This window comes from Mytilus edulis, chromosome 3 (genome assembly GCF_963676685.1).
Source record: "Mytilus edulis chromosome 3, xbMytEdul2.2, whole genome shotgun sequence".
Classification (NCBI taxonomy): Eukaryota; Metazoa; Mollusca; class Bivalvia; order Mytilida; family Mytilidae; genus Mytilus; species Mytilus edulis.
In genome coordinates, this window is record NC_092346.1 from 18260819 (window position 1) to 18275807 (window position 14989).

General features: G+C 31.5%; 1 protein-coding gene and 1 long non-coding RNA gene across 6 annotated transcripts in view; both read left to right on the top strand.

Moving 5' to 3' along the window:
* Positions 1 to 14989, top strand: part of LOC139515949 (hapless 2-like) — a 91246-nt gene that overhangs the window by 39041 nt on the left and 37216 nt on the right. For 3 of the 5 annotated variants that reach the window (XM_071305739.1, XM_071305736.1, XM_071305740.1), the window contains 2 exons: positions 1199 to 1240; positions 4122 to 4219. The exons of 1 other annotated variant lie outside the window; for it this stretch is intronic. In XM_071305739.1, coding sequence (XP_071161840.1) covers positions 1199 to 1240; positions 4122 to 4219 — 140 coding nt within the window. Of the gene's footprint in view, positions 1 to 1198; positions 1241 to 4121; positions 4220 to 4364; positions 4452 to 4980; positions 5604 to 14989 lie in introns of those variants that run through there. One more of the 5 variants, XM_071305737.1, reaches the window with a different exon arrangement.
* Positions 13545 to 14632, top strand: LOC139515966 (uncharacterized). Its single transcript, XR_011662875.1, has 2 exons — positions 13545 to 13684; positions 14602 to 14632. It is a non-coding gene; the product is annotated as an uncharacterized lncRNA (long non-coding RNA).

Sequence of the window (14989 nt, forward strand, 5' to 3'; positions counted from 1 at the left end):
TTTATTTAGTGGTATTGAACCTTCAAGTAAAAACTTACAGAGATCCATTCACTAAAACTAAAGTTATTGTCCGAAAACTAAATGCGTCTTTTGACGACGCAGATGACAACGACATGATAGCATTACAGGACACAACAAAAATTTGCGGTCGTATAAAAAGGACTATTACCTTAATATATCCTGTTGGAAAGATGAATGGTTCCATCTGCAGGTGAAAAATATGAACTGGTACATTCCTTATTCGGAGCACCCCTCGAGCTGCAATGGTACAGTAGAATATGTCTACTCTCTCTCAGGATGAATGTAAACACATCAATATTTTCAAGGACAGCCCATGCCCAAAAAGGAAGGGGCTTTAAAAAGTAAAAATCACATGTTCTACTAATAAGTTAACAGGGCCGCATTAACAAGACGACTCATTATTGTAATGATTGTCCTTAAATTACATTTATTATGCATCTTTTTATTTTTGATGGCACTAGAATGGAAAATTCAAAAGTCGAAATATTATACATATGAGAACATGGCTTAAATATACTTTTTGTAGAAGTTATTGCCCTTCAATGACAAAATTCACCCATTTTTGTGTTTTATTTTGTTGTGTAAACGGGTAGATTATAGAGAATATGTTATCAGCTAAATAAAAGATATATTTGAAACGTGGACAAAATTGTTATTCATCACCTTATTGGAGATATTCCAATGTCAGCTGTGCAGCTACATTGTACTTCCTGTTTGCAATTGTTGGAAATTTTACAACACTCAATGTAGAAGAGAAAAAAAATGTCAAGCTTTTCTTGGCTTCTATAACTGATTTTATGTTCAGTATTGTAATTGCTAATGTCTCATTGGTAATTATCTTTTTAACTCTATGAATAGAAATGTTCAGTTATTATCCATCACAACCTAAAAATTAAGCAATCCATAAATGTTCATTATATACTTTCCTGGCATTTAATGAAATTAAAGGAGAAAAGGCAAGGAACTATAATTTATTCTAGATTTTTTTCCACTTCTTCTACGTCATAGACAAAGTATTCACATCATCTGTTGTGATATGAAGTCAGAGGAGTTGAAATACAGAATATTAAGTGAATTAATGGTTTTGATTTGCCTAAGTAATCATCCAAGGTTTTTTTTATTGTATCAATGTATTCAATTGTTTTGTGAGGATTTTCATTCTGTTATTTTTCCTTAGAAAAAGATGATTTAAGAAAAGCCAGAAGATCTGCTGTTAAAGGTAAGATTTTTTCTAAAATAATCTTTTTGTAAAGTTAATGGAATCGAAAACAACAATATAAAAGATTTACAAAAAAGAGATTTTTGACATGAATGCTAGTCTGTCAGAAGGCATATTGACCTAGGTGAGCTCTCATTAGAGTCTCTTCTTTGACATAACTACATGACTTGTATGTGTAAATTGTTATAAGACCAAGAAAAACGGACAATCTTTGAACTCCGATTTATGTCCAAACATAAATATTGTCCACTGTATATATAGCTAGCTTTAATTTGGTATATTACTCAGTCTTGAGTATCTATATTGGTTTTTTGGTGTACTGTTGTTTGTTCGTTGGTCTTTTACCTTTTTCACCATGGTATTGTAGGTTTAATTTTGACTTATGTGTTTGAATGTCCCTTTGGTATTTCTCGCCTTTATAATTTGTTTGTCTTTATAAAAACTTGTGGTCAAAACTAATTAAATTAGAGAGATCAATTCATAGGGAAGATGTGTTTTTATTTTCAACTTAATAAGACTTCAAATTCATCAAAAACTACCTTGATAAATAACTTTAACCTAAAGTGGGACAGATGGAGGAATAAACCGACAAACATAATGGCCCTCTTCTATCGTAGGTGGAGTATAAAAATAAGAAGGTGTTATGCCTCTCAATGAGACAACTCTTCATACTAGACCAAATGACACAATAACACATCACTGTACAACCTTTAACAAAGAGCGAAACCCATACCACAGTCAGCTATATAAAGCCCTGAGGTGACAAATGTTTAACAATCCAAATGAGATAACTATTGACCTGATTTATGTAAAAAAAAAACAATGATGTACAAAGAAAGCATTGATAAACTTGTTTTGATAAAACAAAAAATAATCTAAAACCCATTTAATCTGCAAAACAACTGCATAAGGTTGTCCTAAACAATTGATTTGTTTAGTTTTTTCTCCGATATTGTTACATACTTACCAGATGCCTCTTGTAAACATGCTACATTGAAAAACCATGTCACACTACATTGTAATAGACATGTTACGAAAAGGTATATTCTCGACGCTGAGGTTGACAAATTAGACTTTAAATGTAGGGGCGGTGTCAACACTTTGATTATAGATTTAAACAGGTAAACTTTAAACCATGTGCTTCTTGGTAAATGTAAATCACATTATCTAGAACATCATAGAGTAAATCATAGAGTAACATCAAATATGACAATTGCTTTTTTGCTATCAATGCTGGCGGTTATAAGACGTGAAAGGTGTACGCGTGCAGGATTGATTGGGGTAACGAGGGGCGATCGAAATGAATAAATTTTATCCGCTGAGATGACAAAGTTCTGGGGAAAATCTAACTCTAAACCTGGTCCAATTAAAATTATGACAGGGTTAAACATGTTTGTTAGCGCTCAATGTTGCATTTCAACATTATGGCAAATTACAAATTAAGATAAGTTCTAATTGGCTTAATTCATAAGATCGACACGAGGCTCATAAATAACCAATTTACAACCGTTAGACACAAAGCGCCGAAGTAAAAAAGGTACTCGCTTATACTGCACGCTAGTTTAAAGACAATTAAAACTAATAAGGGCATGCCCATAGAGATGACACATTTGTCATACATACAGTTTTTCCTAAGAATAAACACAAGTATGTACCCCGTGTCTCCGCTGCCCTGCACATCTACAACATTTATCTGCACACCTTTTCCCCCAACTTTTTCGCATTAGAGTTTCTTAAACTTTGAAATATCAAAGAATTAATGAATATCTATTTCTTATATTTCTTATGCATGGTTCAAATGTTATTGATTATTCGTTCCATGCGAAATTAATTAATAGTTATAATGAATTGTCACCAACGAATCAGTACAGTTTTAAAATAATCTCTTTTGTGTTTTGACATAGTCCCCACATTTAAAGTGTAAATTGTCAATCTCAGCGACATGAATATACCTTTTCGTAACATGTCTACTACAATGAACTACCATGACACCCTACATAGAACTACTATGACACTACATTGTACTACCATGACACTCTACATAGAACAACAATGATATCCTACATTGTACTACCATGACACTCTACATAGAACGACAATGATATCCTACATTGTACTACCATGACACTCTACATAGAACAACAATGATATCCTACATTGTACTACCATGACACTCTACATAGAACAACAATGATATCCTACATTGTACTACCATGACACTCTACATAGAACAACAATGATATCCTACATTGTACTACCAAGACACTCTACATAGAACAACAATGATATCCTACATTGTACTACCATGACACTCTACATAGAACAACAATGATATCCTACATTGAACTACCATGACACTCTACATAGAACAACAATGATATCCTACATTGTTCTACCATGACACTCTACATAAAACAACAATGATATCCTACATTGAACTACCATGACACTCTACATAGAACAACAATGATATCCTACATTGTACTACCATGACACTCTACATAGAACAACAATGATATCCTATATTGAACTACCATGACACTCTACATAGAACAACAATGATATCCTACATTGTACTACCATGACACTCTACATAGAACAACAATGATATCCTACATTGTACTACCATGACACTCTACATAGAACAACAATGATATCCTACATTGAACTACCATGATACCATACTTTGATCTACCATGACACTCTATACATTGTACTACCATGACACTCTATACATTGTACTACCATGACACTCTACATAGAACAACAATGATATCCTACATTGAACTACCATGATACCATACCTTGATCTACCATGACACTCTATACATTGTACTACCATATCATACTGCATATGACACAGAATTTTTATTCCATTAAGGTCTTCGAAGAAGTTTGAACAGAAAAATACCAATACAGGCACTTCTAGATCTTGACCATGTTTTCTTCAATTACCAAAGACAATCAACTGTAATGAAGGTAATTATGATTATGATTAAAGAAGATTGGAACAATGCTATTCTTTTTTTCTAATTTTTTATTACTATTTCCTCAAATGTTTTTTACGTTTCAAATTTTTATTTTTTCATTTTTTCATGATATTGTTTATTTGCTTTTCTTTCAGAACTCCGGACAATGTTTTAGTTTATGTGGATTACTGTCTAGAAATGGTAGGAGATATAAGTTTGAGTTAGGACCTTATAATGTACAGGTAAGTCAGATATAGGCTCTCTAATATAAAGGTAATTTGAGTCAGAGGGGTTGCTATAAACAGTTGTTATAACACCATTAATATTATAAGATATTAAATAGATATGAACCTTGCTTTCAACTCTCCACCAGATGATTTTAAAATAAATAACAATAGGAGACTTCAGCAATGATAAAACCAACATTGCTCCTGTTAAATCAGGATTTTTCAAACCTCTGTGAAGAATTTATCTTTATTTCAAATAAAACAATACTTGGCATTAGTTGTATCCTGTTCAGATTATCAACGGTCTTTCAAACTGTAGGATGTTTCTACAAACTATCTTAGGGATTATCACCTTTGGATGCCATTAAAACACCATCATTTGAAAAACCAGCAATAATCTATATTTCTAAGGCTTCACAATAAATTCTTGCAAAATCCTTTTTTTTTCTTGTATTTGATTTTATAAGATTGTCACGTTGATTAGATGAAATAATATATTGGACTATATGTTGGGTCACTACATATTTTACGATTTTTATTTCAGATGTGTGAAAATATACAAGGGAAAGCACGGAAGCTAGTGAATCCTCAACAAATTGTTCATCCTCTACACTTTGTAACAGAAATGAACGCTACAGCCGTACACCAATATATTACCACAGGGCCACTCTACCCTTCTCTAAATACACTTATTACATTCAAATATAACAAACATTGATTCAAATGTTTCTCCCTTGTCTAAATTCACATATAATAACATTTCTGTGTAGCAAAAATCGATTAAAGTCTGTAAAATCTTGTCATCATATTACTGTATGTGTCTGTTTGATATGTCAATTATCAGTTGTGTACCAATTTTCGTTGATTTTGTTAGATAAGGTGAATGACTAATTTCTTTTTTTTAAATACATATTCTATAGGCTTATATGCAGATTTTAGAAAACTAAATTTGAAATATCCACAAAAATGTAAGTTTTCCTCATGAATGAAAATTGGTACCTATGAAATTGATTGAATCTAGTCAGTAGATACTATTTATATACATGTATGATCAATTATTGAATTGTTGAAATTCTATAAGTATTATATGTTCATGTTCAGAAAATTTCATAAATTTGCATAAATACTTTTAAATGTCCCATTAAAATCTACACAGCATTTATAATAGTACAGGTAAGATATCAAAATGACTTCTCCTTATATTTACTGCAAGTCCTCATTTGAAAGTTCAAATTAGACAGGTTACTGGTTTATGGAAGGAATGTATAATATTTTTGATGCAGTAAATATATACAATGACATTTGCATTTAGTTTTATCATAAAGCATTGTTATAACTATTTACTTAAATTTTGCACGTTTACATTTGTATGGCAGAAGTTCTACACCCTTAAATTTTGCAACATATTAATTTTTATAGATGAATGGCTTCTTAATTATGAAAATGTAAACGTTACAAATAATATCAAATCTATGTTTCACAAACTGCTGAATGTATTTAAGCATACATTTTAAAACTTTTTTTCTACACTCTGATACAAATCAGGTATTATTATATTTACAATTTCCAAGATTATATTCAAGAAGAAGTTTATTTATGTATTGGACATGAATGTAACATGGTGTTATATACGTCAGTGACAAAGTGTCAACTCGGTCTGTATTTTTAAAGTTCTACTTTCAATTTGAAATGTTAAATGTTTCAATGTACATCATGACAATTTGATTTTGATAAGTTCTGGGAAAAAATATTTTATAAATCAAGTTTTGAGTCCTCTTAATCAACCTTTGATTTCTCTGATATATTGATTTTGTCTGAGTATTTCAAGGGATTGCTCTTTCTTGTACATGTTACCTTTAAACTTTTTTTTTCATATCACAACAAAAATCATCAGTTGACTCCAATAAAATCATCTGACTTTGATTTAGATTTTATACTTTTAATTGTAGGATGTAATAGTGTGGATTCATTATTATTCGTGAGATAACAATTTTTGTTGCTTTCGTGGGTTCAGATGAACCTCATATTTAAATATTCAAATACTTACAAGTGTTCTTTAATCTTGTATACAACATATGTCAATAACATGAATAAAACTATCTCAAATAAAATTGAGAAAGGAAATGGTGAATATGTCAAAGCGACAACCACCCGACCATAGAGCAAACAACAGCCGAAGGCAACCAATGGGTCTTCAATGTAGCGAGAATTCCCGCACCCGTAGGTGTCCTTCAGCTGGCCCCTAAAATATGCATAATAGTACAGTGATAATGGACGTCATACTAAACTCCGAATTATACACAAGAAACTAAAATTTAAAATAACATACAAGTTTTACACCATCAATGAAAATTGGTACACTCGAAAATAAATAAATCAATAGAATGTATAGAAGTGCATATGTATATTATATCTTTAGGATATTTATCTAATTTGTTCAAGCTAAGATATTCAAACTATATGTATTAATTTTATGATAATGACTATGTGTTCGAAAATACCATTGAAAAATTCGTTTTCCAATTATTTGAAAACTGTACTCTAGACAAGTCATTGTACTGTAAGGTTGAATTGGCTTTCTCTGACTTTAATTAATTTTTTTTTTTTACCAAAATATGAGTTATGTTTGACTACATATTGGAAATAGAAAATCATTCATGCTTATTGAAGCCTAACACATAATCTAGTGTTATATTTTTAGACGACCTTACAATGGTATTTTTAACCACTGTGTAATGTTTATAAGATTTGATATAATTTCGTTATAATTGTGAATTCATAAATATTATAGTGTTATATATACACGACGGTAAAAGTCTCTTTGTTGCAGTTCAATGTTGTTACCATTTTATTGTTCATAACTGTTTGATTTTTAGTGCTAAAATAAATTTTGTTATTTGGATTGACTGTTTTGTGATTTTAATTTGGATATTTGTGTTTGGTAATAATGCAGTACACTGATAGATAATATAAAAGGACATCTTATGTACACCGGCAGGAAACTATAATGAATTATTTTCCTATAGATTATGCCCCTTTGAACTAAGAATATTGGTTTTTGTCAACTTTACAACATAGTTTAAATAATATTTTTAGTGAGAACATTCTTTGTAGATGTGCATTTCAGCTTAAAATTATTATTCAATTTTCTATTCATGGAGTATGCCCCTTTGAATCTAGAATATTGTTCTAAATATACTACTGCACAAGTTTGTCATTGCATCTCCTCTGAAACCACATTAGTATGTTTTTTCAAAATATTAACCCTGTTTTTTCCAACCCAGAACTAAAATGTATAAGTTCACAATATAACAGTCACCAGAAAAACACGTCACTCTATCCAGACACATAATTGGAACTCTGGGGGACCATTTTTGCTCTTACTCTTAAATGTTGCATGCTTAATTGAGATGCAGAACATATCAATGTTAAAGTCCTTGATTTGACCTGGCTCAATTCATATTTGTTAGAAGGGCCCACTAGTTGTTTATTGATCTCATTTATAGCAAGAGCCTGCCAGAGCGACAGCAAACATAGACTTCAGTTTTGTTACTCTGTACTGATTTTTTTACGAAATTAGGGGATTCAGACTGTCAAAATGTTGCTCTATCCGCTGCTCAGATTTTCTTTTATATTTTAGTCCACTGTGATGAGTTACCGATCAATTTCATGTTTCGTGCTACTTTGCTGATTTGCATCAAGTTTCGATACATCTTGTTCAATGTACATCAACCTCCTACTAACTGCGAGTTTGAAATTTAATTACTCATCTATCAAGGAATTTTTTCATCAAGCTAGAATTGGTCTTGAGAGATGGATACCATGTATATAAATATCTTCAAATCAGTTTAGATACGAGAAACAGAGAATTGTGAAAATGATCTACAAATAAGTCAACATGGGTGAAAATACCGCACTAACATTTTTTTGTTGCTGTTTTCTTAAAAATTAGAATAGAATGATTATTGGTGTTTCAGCGCTATTGTATTATTTTATGGCCGTCAGTTTTCATTGATTGACAAAGCATAAGAGCACCATCAATTCTTTGTAAAACTTACAATCTTAGTTGAGTAAGATTGGAGTTAAGAGCACCTGCCATATATTAGATCGGTACTCACGACATCAGAGTTTATAGGGTAGTGTAACTGTAGTCTGATTACTTATACCACTCTGCCACTGCAGGTCCAAATTAATGAAAACGATAAAATGTCCTTGACATAATTTATCACTATACACAGATATCATATCAAAAAATAAAATTGCACGTGTGATCAACACCAATCTTATTGTCTAAGATTGTCAGATTTCCTAAAAAGAATATCTTAATTTTTATATAAAAAAGCTGTATTATTGTTATCATCACTTGTTTTACTTGACACTGTCAACATCCCTGTTTCTCTGTCGATGTCTATTGCCCTAGGACGACGTTGGATTCTATCAGCCTCTGATAGTATTGTCCAACTGGTTTTATCAATTGATGATACAGCTACGATACAATTGTTACCAGGAGAAACTATATAGACAACGCCATTCTTGTCTAATGTAATTCCTCTAGGACAGTTAATGTCTTGGCGCTGTAATGTCCAGTGAGGTTCTCCCTTACTTTAATAGCAGCAGACTTTTTTCAAAGTAATTGGTACCGTATATATTTCCTTGAAATAATGAAATATGAAACACTCCTCCCATACATTCAAAGAGGATATGAGACATGACATTAAGATTCACTGTAGTGCACTTGCTGACCCTATCGCTGATTATCATAATTATACCATCACTTGCTACTCCATAACTAAAATGAGAAAGCTAAATTGTTTGAATAAATGTTTTCTTTTCTGCATCCACCAGTGACAGCCACTGTAATATTTTTGACAAAGCATGCATCAAAAGGATGTCATGTGAATGTAACAACTTTTCTGATGGAGATGCCATCATTACTGAACAGCAATAGTTGTTGTTTGCTCTCATGAAGTATAAAACATGTACAATCAGGTAATATGAAACAGACCCATATGTCGTCAGACAATATATCACTAGCATATGTCATCACAGAGGTTATACGTTTGATTCCCACAAAAAAGGTGCACTTGACTCCAATCTTAATTGATAAGAATTGTCAGCTTTCCTGCCAATAATCTGTGATTTTTTTGTGGGTTCTCCGGATTCCTCCATAAAAAAAATGACAAGCACAATGGTGTTGAATGTGGCATTAAACACCAATCAATCAATGATTGTTATCATAACATTTTGCTTTTTTTATGATGATAGGTTTGGTTAAAGCAGTGCTGTCTTTGTGGTCACCAATATCAATTAAAGAGTCTGGACTGTGTCTTTTTACCAAGACCAGAGTACTGACGACCTACCATGAACCCTCACTGATGAAGTATGAGATTATTTACAATGAAAGAGGCATACCAGTCGGTCCTCTCACGTAATTATCAAGTTATTTATAATGAGAGAGGCATACCAGTCGATCCTCTTACGTAAGTATCAAGTTATTTACAATGAGAAAGGCATACCAGTCGATCCTCTTACGTAAGTATCAATGTATTTACAATGAGAGAGGCATACCAGTCGATCCTCTCACGTCAGTATCAAGTTATTTACAATGAGAGAGGCATACCAGTCGATCCTATTACGTAAGTATCAAGTTATTTACCATGAGAGAGGCATACCAGTCTCATGTCAGTTTTCTCTTACTGTAGATTCATTTAGTTTTCTGAGTACTGATTTTTTTGATTGATATAAAATTACTGTTCATGGATACATTTTTTTGTGGTTTTGAAATAAGACACTTTTAAGAACTTTATTGAAAACTGAAATTTGTCTTCACCAATAACCAAAAAAATTGGTTCTATAAAAATGATAATGAGCACCCAGTAGACAGATTAAGCATGACAGTTTTCAGTTCTGTTTGAAAAGGTACCGATTAATGAACCACAAATTTGTTAAAAGTTAATTTTTATAAGAAGGATAAAGCAATCTCCATTTTCCTTTTCATTTAGTAGATATATATATATAAGGAAATGTGGTATGAGTGCCAATGAAACAACTCTCCATTTAAGTCACAATTTGTTAAAGTAAACCATTAAAGGTCAAAGTATGACTTTCAATGTGGGACCTTGGCTCACACTGAAGGTTCAGATTCTCTAACAGGTGGCACGGTCGTATTTCCTGTTCCATAAGGGATACTAATAGCCTTTTTAGAATTTTCACCACTTTCTAGCTCGGCCAAACAATCTACATTCACAGTTAACAGAACTACTTTCCTTTTACTATTCAGAAATGACATTGAATGTGAATCATGACCGTTTACTGTTTATGCTATTTTTTAAAATCTAAGACCACTAATGCTCTTATGTCTTTTATCATGCAGTGAATACAAAATTCTCAAAAATTCTCAAAAATTGATTTTCATCTGTATTTAAAATTATTTCATATTTTTCTACACCTGATTCAACCTTCAGTTTTGGATAGTATGTTCAGTTGATACAGTATTGCTTGTCCAATCACACTGTTCAGATACATTGACTTAGGTAGTGTACACAAAAAAGTACCTATAGTTATATAAATATTTAAGAAAGAATGACCTATACTTATATACAATATTTAAAATATGACCCATGCTTATATAAGCACTAACTCATCATCACTCATAATTCATAAAAATACCAGCCACCCTTAAGTTTTTATATATAAATTGACATCGTTTGGTGCACATATCAATAGCATATTTAAATATGATATGTAGATCATACCCCACATCAATATACAGTTATCAAACGTAAATGCATGTTAATATAGGATGTCATTAAAAAGGAGGGTCATTTTTATATAAAATCTCGCAAAATTATGGCCCATATTTTTGGCACATCCCCGTATACCCAATAATAGGAAGTTATCCCCCCCCCCCCCCCCGCGTGAATTTGACAAACCTTTCAAATTGTTGCCAATAAGATAACATTCAAAGTTTTAACCAAATTTATTGCATTATGTCGACAAATAATATATATTAGGAAGGGAGATGATTTAATTTTTCTTTGGAGGAAATAAGATCAAGTATATAATTTTTAACTTTAACACAGTTGTTACAATAGACTGATGTATCATTGGAAAAGGTAAACAAGAGTTACTATTTTTAGCTTACTAGGTTCAGAGGACCAAGTGAGCGTTTATCATCACTTGGCATCTGTCGTCGCAGTCAACCGTTGTTAAATTTTACAAAAAAAATTTCCTCTGAAACTACAAAAAAATCAAATATAATCAAACTTGGCCACAATAAGGTATCTTGATTAGAAAATGTGTCCAATGATCCCAACCGCCAACCAACATGACCAACATGGTTAAAAAAAGAACATAGGGGTAAAATGCAGGTTTTTTGCTTACATCTCTGAAACTGAGCATTTAGAGCAAATCGGACATGGATTAAATTGTTTATCAGGTTGAGATATATCAGGCCTTAATTTTTCAGACAAATTGATAAACATATAGTTGGGTTGCTGCCCCTGAATTGGTAATTTTAAGAAATTTTGCAATTTTTGGTTATTATCTTGAATATTATTAAAGATAGAAATAAGCTGTAAACAGCAATAATGTTTTGCAAAGGAAGATCTACAAATATGTCAACATGCCCTATAAAGTCAATTTTTCATAAATCTTTTTCAAAAATCTTCTCCTCAGAAACTGCTGAGACAAATTTAACCAAACTAGAAAAAAGTAAAATCACAAAAATACTGAACTCAGAAAATCAATAAGGAAACTCCATAATCACATGTCAAAATCAAATAACAAAACGCATCAAAAACGAATTTCCAAACTAGGCCATACTCATCCTTAGGGTATCTAGTTTAAAAATATGTCTGATGACCACACTTGCCAACCAACTTGGCTGACATGGCTAAAAATAGAATAAGGGTAAAATGCAGTTAACTCTATCTTATGAAATTTGAACTTAACAACTGCAATCTATCACTATACTATTCAAAAATTGTTTGTCACAGTGTTCAATCTGAAGACTTGCCATTAGATTGACTCTCTGTGCATATTGTAAATCAACCTATGATTTGGATTGACACTTTTTTTTTTTTTTGTGGCCTAAGACTTGAAATACATTTATTGAAAATCACCTGAATACAATTTTCCTTGTGTAACCCAGAAAAGAATACACAAGGGGCCCTGTGTTTACAATGATCCAACGTCCAGGGATAAACGGTGGACTCTTATAAAAAAAAAATCTATTTTATATTTTTTCCATACATAAGTTATACATTCATATTAATTACACAGATTGAGTTTGCGTATAAATTATTCACAATATTCTACCAGTAAATAAAATACATCAAAAGTCCCCCAAAACACACTATAATCTACACAATAATTTACCTTTACTTATATAATTGACATTTTTTTTTTTGTTTTTTTGTTTTTTGTTTTTTGTTTTTTGTTTTTTTTTTTTTTTTTGTTTTTTTGTTGTTTTTTTTTTGGACATTTTTTGGATTGACACTCTTGCACTTTGATAATAACCCCCCCCCCCCACCCCTCAATGCAGATAAACAAAATTTACTCAAAATTTTATCTTTATCTTGATTAAATGTGTTATCAAGATACAACTTTTCATATACACAATTAAATTAACAATAAAATAGAATAGCTAAGTTTAGTCAAAATTTGAAAAAAATTCATTAGAAAAATGAATAAAATTTGGAATGATGTCTGGGAAAATAAATAGTAAAAGAACATCTAATTCATAGACTTTATTAAGAAATATTTCTCCATCTCTTTTTTTTTTTTTTTTTGAATAATAAAAAAAAAAAACTGCCAAACTTTTGAAAGGCTAGATTTTAATAGATGCTTAACGCTAATCTGAATATTCCCTCAACGGAATATTTTCAGATAGTATGTGATGTGGCACCAAAATAAACAGTAGCATAATAACAGATCCTTATTAAAAACAAGATTATGTAAATTAAAAAAAAAGTTTTATTTACCATTCCAAAAGTGTTTTACAAATTACAAATTATAAATTATGAAATTTTATTTTATTCAAATGTCTAATTATTTGATAGAAATCGTTGCATCAGGAGTTGATAACTTTAGTGACCTCCCCTATAGACGATTCTCCAGCTGATACGGGGATACATTACAATTTAGACACAAGTGGAAGAGCAGACGACGTTAAGAGGAAACTTTTTGGCTCCACAGATAAACAACTTGTTTATGAACAGTATAAAAAACAGAAGAAAGAATTACAAGTAAGACGCTAACTTTTAAATTATATGGTTGTTTGACAATCTATTAATAGATATATGGATTGGTGTTTAGGATTAATGTTTAGTAGCAAATATTACATGCAAATCGGGAAAAAACATGTTAAAGAACATGCTTATACAGGTTGTTCATTAGAGGTATCTACAGGTACCTACAGGAGTTATTCATTAGGGGGTACCTACAGGAGTTATTCATAAGGGGTACCTACAGGTACCTACAGGAGTTATTCATTAGGGGTACCTACAGGAGTTATTCATAAGGAGTACCTACAGGTACCTACAGGAGTTATTCATAAGGGGTACCTACAGGTACCTACATGAGTTATTCATAACGGGTACCTACAGGTACCTACAGGAGTTATTCATTAGGGGTACCTACAGGAGTTATTCATAAGGGGTACCTACAGGTACCTACAGGAGTTATTCATGAGGGGTACCTACAGGTACCTACAGGAGTTATTCATTAGAGGTACCTACAGGAGTTATTGTCTTAATTGACCTTAAAAAGAGAACACGTTAATATATTATTAATATGAATCCTGCTTTGCACTAAACTGACAAGTTGTGCTTTGTTTTAAATGTGCAAATTAACAAGATCATAAAGATAGCAGTCCTAATTCGTTAAAGATTTAATTTGTGTTTCATTTTTACCTTTAAAATCCATTAAAATGAATAATAATGAATCCACACTAGTATCCTAAAATATATCAATTTTCAGTATGCAGTGAAAATGTTGACAAAAATAGATTTTTAACAAGGGACAAATTAGAACTTTTGCTGAAAAAAAAAATCTATTTTGAATTGAATTGAATTTTTATCTTAGATTCAGAATCATATGCATGTGTCAAAACTAGACCATCTGTGTAATATCATGTCTCATTTTTTAATATTTTTTTTTGTAGAAATTTTTGAAGAATTCTGTTGATGAAAAAGGTTTGTATTTTGAAACTACTATTATTCTAGTATTTAGTTATGTTTCCACACAATGCTAATTCTTGTATTAGTGGTTTGATAATTTTATGCAGTTTGCAGGACATAATTTTTAGTACCATAATGCAGTAAAAATTTTACGCTTGAGTTTTATGGCCCAGCTACAAAGTTGTTGGGGCCATATAGTTTACCCTTGTCCATCATTCTGTCATTTTGTCATTCTGTCATTCTACATCAAACCATTATACACAATTTTTGTCGAGCCTGTGACTTTTGTCTCAGAAAGCTCGTTAAGGGGAAGTGACCCGGCAGTGGCGGCAACGTTAGCTAACTTCTTAAAAGCTTCATATTTTAGAAGGT